The sequence below is a fragment of the Phoenix dactylifera genome, chromosome 13 (genome assembly GCF_051530095.1).
Source record: "Phoenix dactylifera cultivar Ajwa chromosome 13, Ajwa_hap1_PhDact_Kaust_v1.1, whole genome shotgun sequence".
In the NCBI taxonomy this organism is placed as follows: domain Eukaryota; kingdom Viridiplantae; phylum Streptophyta; class Magnoliopsida; order Arecales; family Arecaceae; genus Phoenix; species Phoenix dactylifera.
Genome location: NC_143202.1, coordinates 18,140,688 through 18,150,918, shown reverse-complemented (window position 1 = coordinate 18,150,918; position 10,231 = coordinate 18,140,688). Strand labels below are relative to the sequence as shown.

The following is a 10,231-nucleotide window of genomic DNA, read 5'->3' as shown; positions in this document are numbered from 1 at the left end:
AAATAAAATTTTATTATCGAATTATATAAATTAAATATAATAAATATTGTATGACACGTGTCAAATATGACATAACTTGGTAGGTAAATTAGATAAATTACTTATCAAATTCTATTAATTAAATGCAATAAAAAGTTTTATTTATTTTTTTCCATCAAGTTGCCGCCACCGTCCAAAACCGTCCCACTAAAGGATTCCACTCTAAAGATGCCATTTGGGAAGCATTTCTCCAGAAGTTGGAATTCCCTGAAAAAAAAAAACAAAAACGCACCCTTTCAAAGGCTTCTCCTTGTCTCTCTCTCTCCTCGGTTATCACCGCACTCAAGGATGGCTTCCTCTCTTCTCCTCTCCGGCTCCCCCTCTCCCTTCCTCCCCTACGGCCGGTGTCACGGCCGCCACGGCCCAACCCCCTCCGCCCGGGCTCCCTCTTCCCTCTGCTCCCCCAAACCCCTGCAAAGCCCTGACCTTCGGATGATTTCGCTGACTCCCAACCCCTCGACGTTTCTTCGGTTTGTTGGTAGAATTCGCACCAGAGGCACGTCGATTGGAGAGGCGGAGACTAAGGATGCGGCCTCTGACGAAGCTCCAATTGGCGAGGATTCTGCAGTGTTTGAAATGGGGAAGCAAAAGATCTCTTCTTGGGTCTACTTCACAGGGATTCTGGGAGTTGTGCTCTTCGCGCTGAATGTCTTGTGGATCGATCCTTCCACCGGGTTTGGGACGGCTTTCGTTAATGCCGTTTCGGAGCTTTCGGACAGCCACGAGGTTAGTCCTTTCCCAAAAATTCTAAATTGATGTTCTTTGCTAGTGTCTCCAAATTTTTGGAAAATTTGATTATAGTTTTTGGTGTTTTCTCATGCTTCTTAAGGTATGGGAATTTCGTTGCCTGAAACTGATTCGATATATTGGGTATTAGGTGGATTGATTGTTTGGTAATTGGCGCTTGTTGTGAACTTTTCCTTTCGTATTTGAATGTAAAAGAGCAAACTATATCTTACTTCAGTAGCTTGAGATTTGGTTTTTGGCCTTTGGTGCTTGGTCCTTTGGGAAATTTGAGGGTCCTAAGTGGATTTGGGTTTAGATGAATTGGGTGGCCTTCCATCTGGTTATGCACCAAAGCTATCCGGGTTATCTATTAACAGGGGAAGTTGCATCACTCTTTAAGTTTCTACTTATTCAGAAGAATATTTTTTTATTAGAATCTAATATATGATTGCATGTCCATATATTTTTATACTTCTAATAAGTTGGTTCTTGTCAATTTCTATTTAAAAAACATATCTCTGCCATCTCTTTAGTCAGCAGTTTAAGAGATTTGCTGTGTTAGATTTGGGATCCTTGGCTGCTGTTCTTAATGCACTACCCTTGTTCCTTTATGGTGATGCACCAAACAGAAAACTGTCAATTCATAACCTGTTTTTTTATAGTCCTAGCTTTACTGGAGATTGCTAACCAGTTGGGATATCACATGGCATGCAAGGAGCTGCTCAGTGGAAGCTTAGAAGGGACATGATATGCACCAGAACTCCCAACTAGATGGCTGAACATTAATTTATAAAACTGAGAAAAAGGCCCATTAAAATATTATGTTGGGCATCAAAGATAATATTATTGTGCATACACTTACATCTCTTTTTGTATATGAGATCCTAAATAGTTGAGATAAGGCTTCTAGTTTGAGATTGAGGTATTTTGGTATAGAGATAAATTGTAAGAAGAAGTTGTAAGATTCTTATATTGATATAGTACGTGTTTTAGTTGTGGACTTGGTTGATATGCAAAACCAATCTCTCGGATGAGGTTGAGTTTGCCAATTTGATCCTGATGCTAATCCATGATATCTACATGATAAAAAGTTCTTGCTGATCTAGTTCTAGTAGAGTTTATGCAATTTGGTGTTAAATGGAAGCTTAAAGGTAGACATTCATTGTATCAGAATCTAATGATTCACAATCCAGAATGAATGATCCGGATCAAAATGGCCCTTTACAATTTGGGTCTGATCTCCAGATCAGGATCAGTATGGATTGTAAGATGGTTTTTAGGATCCAGATTGTGGGTAATATGATCCTTCGGATCATAAGATCCATATCTGGTCTTATTTTTACGTATTAAGGTTCATCTGATAATAGATAAACTAAATTGAACCTAGACCTAGACCATGATGGCTAGCAAAAGGAAGAGGAATAGTGTAGATATTGATTTAGCTTTAGATATTTTCATATTCATTTTGTTGGAATCTGTAATTAATAACCAAGGAGACCCTATGCTACATTACTATTACTTGGTGGCATGATAGAGAGTTAAACTTAGGTGTGTGTTTCTGTATAATATATAGTCCTCTTTACATAATTGGCTGGGTGGGATGGACAAGATGCATGATGCCTGGACTCTTATTGTTGCTGAAACATTTGGTTGTTTAACTCTTGATGACAAACTCCTTATGACCTGTCGGCCCTCCGGATTTCCATGTTGTGTAAGATGAATATGACCTACTTAAAGAAATTATTTTTGGCAAGGATGATGGAAAAGTCAGACAGAGTCTAAAACTCATGATAGTTGTAAGGTTTATCATGATTCGGCTATCCAAATGAGGGCTATAAATATGTTTACCACAAATAATATTTCAAGGTTTTGGCTGAAGTATATTGTCTAAGTTCCTCCATGCTCTGCACTATAGCTTGCAAATCAAATTAACCCCCTTCTGAAGAAAAATGATTATGATGTTCAAGTCAGCAAAGGCTATAGCAGCCCCGCCATTGATGCTCAAGACATGGGTGAAGAGACTTTTGGATACTCTTCAAATGACTTAACTTTTCTGTTTTGTGCTTCCTTTGAAGGGGACCATTGTCATTCATCTAGTGGTAATGTTGATGGCTAATCTGATAACCTAAAGGAAGGTAGTGCTGTCAGGCTTGGCACTTATGTACCAATCCGTTAAAGATTTCGATGCAACTGTTCTGCCTGGGAAGGTAAAGATGTTATCTCTTCATTACCTTGCCGCAGGGTCAAGTATGCATTCTGTGGAGAATATATAAGTGTAGTTCCTTCAAGAATGCAATACAGGTGGTATTTATACATCAAGTTGTAGATGACATTTCAGATATGGTTAGGTCCACTGAAGTTGGGTTGATCTTTCCAAAGGAGAAGGAAATATATCTTTAATTGGATACTAAATTGTAGAAATAATTACGAACATATTCTATTATAGCAATAGAATCAGATATAATAGCAGGTGGAAAGTAGTTAATTGGTTTTCATTTCAGCATATATTCATGGGGAACATCTTTTAGAAGCAGTAGTTCTCACATCATAGAACTTATAACCAAATCTGGTTGTCTGCCAGTTTGGTTGTGAAGAAAACATTCCTTTCTTGATATTAGAAAATATTTTGTTAAATAAATCTATGATACATAGATTTGATGATGGGATAATTAATTTAGAGCCAACACTGGCTGATTTTATAATTTGTGCATCTGCTTCTGAAAATTGGTCCAGTAAGCATTGCATCAGTTGCGCATCTGAGTCCAAAAGGAATATCGGCAAGTTGGCCTCAACAAAATTCTGAAGACTAATATTCATGCTTTGAAGAATTGTGGATAGTGGATCTTGCAAATGCCACATTAAGTGACCCTGTTAACAACAATGATTTACAGGATGTTGATGCAAGATCTTCTTGTAAACCTAAGATAAGAAAGAGGGATGATTTAGATAAAAGGAATCACCTTTGATCTGTTACCTGGCCAGCCATTGATGCAGATACTATTTTAACCTCACCTGGGCAATTCATTTCGTTAGGTCTTAGGCTAAGAGGAGTGTGAGACTAAATAGCAGAGCAAGTCTTGTCCCTTTTTGACGTGAACTTCGTTAGATAGCCTGAAGAGACTTGTTTCTTAAGAACTTTCAAGGGCAAGTAGGAGGCATAGAAGAAGAAACATCTGCTGTAGAAAACCCGAAAGACTTGTTCTAAGAAGACTTTCAAGAGCAAGTGGGAGGCAAAGGAGAAGAACATCTGCTGTAGATGCCCCTGGCAGTCCTTGTTTCTCTCTTGGAATTAATACGTTGTATTATAAATTATAATGGCTTTTAATGATCCATCCTTGACTTTTACATACTGCATATCCCTGCATTAGTGCAAAATAGGATCATCCGATGCCTTGACAGCCTGACTCAGACCTTTATGATCATCCAACTATTTCTAGTCTTCATGTTTTACAGTTATGGATTTATATAGGCATATGCTTTACCATACAGGAACATTGATTAGGTTTCAGCCCAATTGAGTACAGCTTCATTTACACTGTTTTGTCTACTATAGATTTGTTAGTGTTTGCAGTAAACTGAAAGATGCATCTATGAAGTACCTTTCATGTTGTTGAAACCCAATGTTTTGATCTAGTGCACTCTGAGACAGCTTGCTGTAGCTGAGCTGTAAGCAATTCATATTCTATTTATGGTAATACTACTTTGCTATTTTAGTCAATTTGGGTTAACTCATGCTGTCTTTCAGCATGTAATCAAAACAACTTGGTTATAGTATGGATACCCAGAGTAAACTTTTCTCAAAAATCAAAATTTTCAAATTTGAAGTCTGACTTTCTGATTTCAGCTAAAATTGAACTATTGCATTAAAGGCTCGAGAAAGAGTTGGTCAGCGCAGGATTCTATTGGCACAGCTGGGGCAAGCATCACAAATTTTGGTTCATGTGGAACTTATCATCATTTTCATCTGGAAACAAAACATACCTTAAATAATTTCAGCAGCATTAGAAACCTCCACAGGAATGGACTTGTATGGTGCCCACTAAAATATTAAGTCAGGCAACCAGAAGAAAGTGAACATCTTCTATGCTTCATTCTCCTTGAAGAGTAACTTATGCACCGTAAACTAACAACATTTTTTTTTTCAGTTTTCTTTTTTAGGTTTTTGGGAGTTGTAGGGGTGGGGCGGGGCGCAGGGGCAATATGGCAAAAGTCTAACTTTAAGATTTTAGCTCTAGGATGTGAACTACATTGATATCACAATGTGGAAAGGGCTAAAAACAAAGAAATCACCTGCAAGTGAGATATTCAGCAAACTTCGAGTTTTGAGTCTAGAGTCTGATTACATTAAGGTAGTGATAACTACATTTTGGGATGAACTGAAGAGCTCATTCAGCTTACTTGGTGAAAAATTCATTTGTGTTGTTCAACCATGCAACAAAAGCTTTTTCTTTGCTGCAGAGTGGACCATATGATGTCCAAGATATTATGGTAAGAAACAAACAGAAAATGATGCCATATGAACCGTAATTTTATTCTAATAAGCTCAAAATACATGTATGATGCGAATTTTACAATTGGATAGCTTTCTCCCTCATCCAACCATCACATCTCCATACGTTTGCCTCATTGTTTCTTTCACTTCATAATATAACCAGACTCAATTAGAGATAAGCATATATAAGGACAAAATACTATAATAGTATTAATGCATCAAAATTTTATGAACATACTAAAATGGATTTATCTAAGGACAACTAAATGCAAAGAGGGGATGAAAAGAAATTTTGATGTTTCAACTTTTGTTGATTCCTATTTCAAGTAATACGACTATATGAGCATAAGCACATGAATAAGGGATTTTGAAGACACCCTCCACTGGTTGTATTTCCTTCCTTGTAGACAAAGCTTCTTTGCACAAAGTTTCTTTAATTAAACTTTTGTCCCGTCTTCTAATGAACTCTTTTTAGTCCTCCTTTAGAAAACATAATATGCTTGAAGCCTTGAAGGAACCTTTTCTACTTGGTTCCAAAATGTGATCCTCAGGCTTATAACTTGGACTTAAGGCGCATACAATCCAAATCACAAAGGAAATATTTTATTCCTTGAAAAAAATGCCTATTACGTGTCATGCAGATTTTACTGCCAATTCACAAAAGGTTCCAAGTTTTTAAGGGTGGTGGGCAGGGTGGTGAGGTGTTGGGGGGGTGCGGGGGCCTCCAATCTAGCCATGATGTTAAGGACCTTTTGACTTGTTATAAACCTCAGAGGAGCTGAAATATTTGGCTGTGCAGAAAATTTAAGAGAGGTGGTGAACTGTGAATGATGGATTCTCTTTGTTGTTTACTTATCTGAAGGCTCATAATCAGGGAAGAGTGCATCAAGTAACAAAAGTAATTGGCACTTCATCAGCATCACCAGCAATTATATAGTCTTAGATGCAGTTATAGATTCTTAGGTTGTATCTGTATGGCAGATGGTAGAAAATACCTAACGTAGCCTATGTTGTCCGTATCTATTAGGGAAATTACATGGATGGATATAGTTATCAGTTTTAATATGTTATTAACTGAATAGTAACATGCCAATACAAAAATGCCAACGTGCAAAAAGTACATCATTGCTTCACCTGTTAATCCATCCAATTTAAGTGGGTTTGGTTCTGACATCTTTGAAGGATAATTTGCAATACTTATTAAACCCAATCATTTCATTACCATTAATGAGCTGGAAAGGAGTGATTTATTTCTTTAGCCTGAGCTTTTTTGTTGTCCTAAATCCTAATGTTCGTCTTTATAAGATTTTTTTGTTATATGACTTATCGATGTCTTCTTTGAAATTTTCCTCATGTTTATGTGCATGTTATTATGGTTAAGCAACTCAAATGTTGACTTTTCTGAATTTTCTTACACAGGTCATAATGTCGATCCTTATTATTATTTTTGCTACTGTTCATAGTGGTATGGCAAGTCTTCGTGATGCTGGTGAGAAACTCATAGGTGAGAGAGCTTACCGTGTTTTGTTTGCAGGAATCTCACTCCCTTCAGCAGTTAGTACTATTGTGAGTTGCCTACTTGCTCTTATTTTATTTTCTTAATCATGTGATATACTGTAGTAGCTGCTTTTTTTTTTCCATTTTTTTTTCCAAAAAAGTACCACTACCACCCTCGGTCCCTCTCAAGAGTTGTCAATTTTATTAACCATTGTTGTTTGGAATTTAGTAACTAATGAAGGCTATTTTTTTTTTTTAGGCTTACTTCATCAATCACCGATATGATGGTATTCAGCTATGGCAAGTCCAGAGTGTCTCTGGAATCCATGAGCTTGTGTGGGTTTCATCCTTCATCTCCTTCTTCTTTCTCTATCCATCCACCTTCAATCTATTAGAAGTTGCAGCTGTTGATAAGCCAAAAATGCATCTATGGGAAACTGGAATCATGAGAATCACCAGACATCCACAGGTATATAGTCTGTTTATAAAAGATTTGCTATATAAACATGATATAGAGAACCATTCATTAGAATTGACTTAAATTTGATGATACTAGCCATGTTGATGGCGTTTTAGTGATATGTGTGCTTTCCACGAAGGACGCTAATGTAGGCCTTGTACCTTCAGATGGTTGGGCAGGTAATCTGGTGCTTAGCTCACACTCTCTGGATTGGTAACTCAGTAGCAGTGGCTGCCTCAGTTGGCTTGATCGCTCACCATTTGTTTGGTGTTTGGAATGGCGATAGAAGGCTGGCGTCACGATATGGTCGAGCTTTTGAAGTTTTAAGGAGCAGAACAAGTGTAATTCCTTTTGCAGCAATTCTTGATGGACGTCAAAAGTTGCCCAAAGATTATTACAAGGAATTTATTCGATTGCCCTATTTAACAATCACATTCTTGACACTTGGTGCATACTTTGCACACCCACTAATGCAATCATCCAGCTTTCAACTTCACTGGTAGTATGTCTTTTGCTGATATTGTGTATAGACTACATTACTCTATTCAACATATATGTGATATTAAAGCCACTTGGACTTGTTGGTATGGTAAAAATGAGCAAAGGTATGTTCAAAGAAATACTTAAATTGGATCAAGATCTCTACGATAAAGAATTTTGCAGGAGGGTGTTCTTTTCACACTTCTGAGCTGCTTAAAGTGTTGTAAGATAAAAGAGAAGAAACAGCAAAATATACAAATCTAGATGTAATTGATGAGTTGTTGGAGACCTGTGTGTTGATCTAGACAAGGCTGCTGATGGAGTCAGAGCATCATCTTGTGGTGGTAGCTGAGCTGGAGAAGGTGCCTGTTCAACACCATTCTCATCCTCATAATATGGAGAGTCATGGTTTCTGAGCCAGATATCTGAAGCTGCATTAATTATCAGGTAAGTGCCCACAGAGATAAAGAGAAAAGGGTAAGGCAGCTCTTCTTGTTAGTAATTGACTAAACACTCACCTTGTTTGGATACTGTATAATTTGAGTCATCAAAACTGATTGGCCAGAGAAAATAGCCCAGCAACCGTTTCTGCAGAGCAAACTTTATCTTCACCTCCACCACTTCTAAACTGTCAAAACTGACCCACAGACGTCCAGAATGGATATATGCAGATACTGTCTGGTTGTCATATAGAAAGACAACGTCGGGATCCTTCAAGATCTCTTTGATCTCAGAGTAAGCCATCATACCAGTCTGGTTGCTCATCTTTTGCCTAGGCCCTGCGGCCACGACTGGTGCACCTGCTTCATTCTTCATTTTGTTCTTGAGGTACCAAGATCTTCCATATAAAGGGACACCCATTACCAGCTTGCATGCAGGGATTCCTGCATCCAGCCATGAAGTAATGCCATAACTTGTAGAGAAGTGGGAGGCCTTATCATAGAGTGGAGCATCAAAAGCAGTGACATCGCTGTTCTTGTGGTAACCAAAACAGAGGGCATTGGTCCAATCAAGGTTGTCTGAGATGGCTTCCATCGGGTAGTCGAGATTGTCAGCAGGCACATCAAACAGGTGGTTTGAGAAGTACACTGTGGCCGTTAGCAGGAGAGGGGAAGATGAACTCTGTGCTTCCTCATTTATGCAGGCTCTCAATTCTGCAAGCAGGATCCCGAGGCTGGCCATGTCAGAAGATGAGGAGGGAAATTGCCATGCCAAGTCTAACCCATCAAATGCATTGGTCCTGGCTAGTTCCATGGTGGAATTGATGAATGCCGCTCGAAGAGTTTGATTTGCTACCATGGAGGAGAAGGCAGCATTGGAGACATTAGATTGGCCATCATCTGTGGCAATGGACAAGATCATCTTAAGGGATGGGTTTTCGGCTTTAATGGTGGTCGAGAAAGTGGCTAAAAGGGGAAGTTGGTCATCGGGTGGGAGTGCAACCCGAGAAACGGTGTCATCAAGAGAAAGGGAGTAGTAGTAGAGGTGAGTGTAGAGGGAGGTGTTGATGTTGGAAACTGGTGAGTAGCGGTCGGAGTGGGAGAACCAGTAGCCAGCTCTGACCTGATGAGGAACTGTGTTAAGGCTTGTGCATTCTTGCTGTGCTGTTGTATGATGGATGGCGGTCGGAAGTGTTAGGAGGTGGGAGATGAGGAGCAAAGAGACAGGTACTTGGCCCATTTTGGGGAAGTATGGGGATACTGATGAGAGAGGATGGTGGGCATTGTGTGAGTTGAAAGATGAGGAGGAAATGGAGAGGAGAGAATCTTAATTTTTTGAGAAAGAATGCAAGGATGGCTGTGACTTAGAACGCTGGAGGCCAGGTAGAAGGGGTATGGTGTTTGGGTGTGGTCTACCAGTGATTTTCTTTTGAAAAATAATTATCAAATAAGTTGACCTTCATGGAAAAGCTTCCCATTAAGTGGCCCTGCAGGTCTCTGGATCTGGAAATATTATAGGACAGCCTTGTTTAAGTATTCTGATACTGAGATTTCCTTTTGGCTCTTTCTAAATAAATTCCTGGTGGTGTGCAAACTGAGATCGGTGCATGTGCTGACTGTCTACAGGTATGTTCAGATACCATTATGAAATATGTCTGTGGCATGTGGGTGAGTGGTTTGTGCAGGACCGCAGCTGTATCTTTCGCACGAAAAGAAAGGGTTTACCTTCATTCGCACGAATCTATCTTTGCATTGCGCAATGGCTGCTTCAAGATCTGTGCGAGTGGATGAATGGAGTTAGGAGTGCTTTGAGATCTATGCTGGGTGTGATCTAATAGTTGATATCGTGAAAGAAGATTAATCATTCTTTTGCGTGGGAGATGCAACCCGAACCTGTTTGTGTAAGAGCTCGGCTTACACTGTTAAGAACTAGTATGTGGTTTGGGCCTTGTTATTATTACATATAAAAGCTATTTCTTAATGGTGGTATCATTGGCTTCGACATCAAGTGGTTGTATGTGAGTGGGTGGCGACTTGGTCGGTGCCATTTATAATTCAATACCAATTGCTGCATCTCTATATGGTTTCTTTTGACAG

The 10,231-nt window shown here is 39.0% G+C and overlaps 2 protein-coding genes across 2 annotated transcripts; one reads left to right on the top strand and one right to left on the bottom strand.

The window, feature by feature from the left end:
* Positions 1-236: 236 nt before the first annotated feature.
* Positions 237-10,207, top strand: Z-ISO (15-cis-zeta-carotene isomerase). The gene is made up of 4 exons (XM_008812408.5): positions 237-765; positions 6,677-6,823; positions 7,014-7,223; positions 7,382-10,207. The coding sequence occupies exons 1-4, from the start codon at positions 328-330 to the stop codon at positions 7,715-7,717; spliced, it is 1,131 nt and encodes a 376-aa protein (XP_008810630.4). The 5' UTR covers positions 237-327; the 3' UTR covers positions 7,718-10,207.
* Positions 7,888-9,374, bottom strand: LOC103722003 (class V chitinase-like). The gene is made up of 2 exons (XM_017846389.5): positions 8,213-9,374; positions 7,888-8,125 (listed from the first exon to the last, which is right to left on the bottom strand). Exons 1-2 carry the CDS (start codon positions 9,372-9,374, stop codon positions 7,908-7,910), a joined length of 1,380 nt encoding a protein of 459 aa, XP_017701878.4. The 3' UTR covers positions 7,888-7,907.
* Positions 10,208-10,231: the final 24 nt, after the last annotated feature.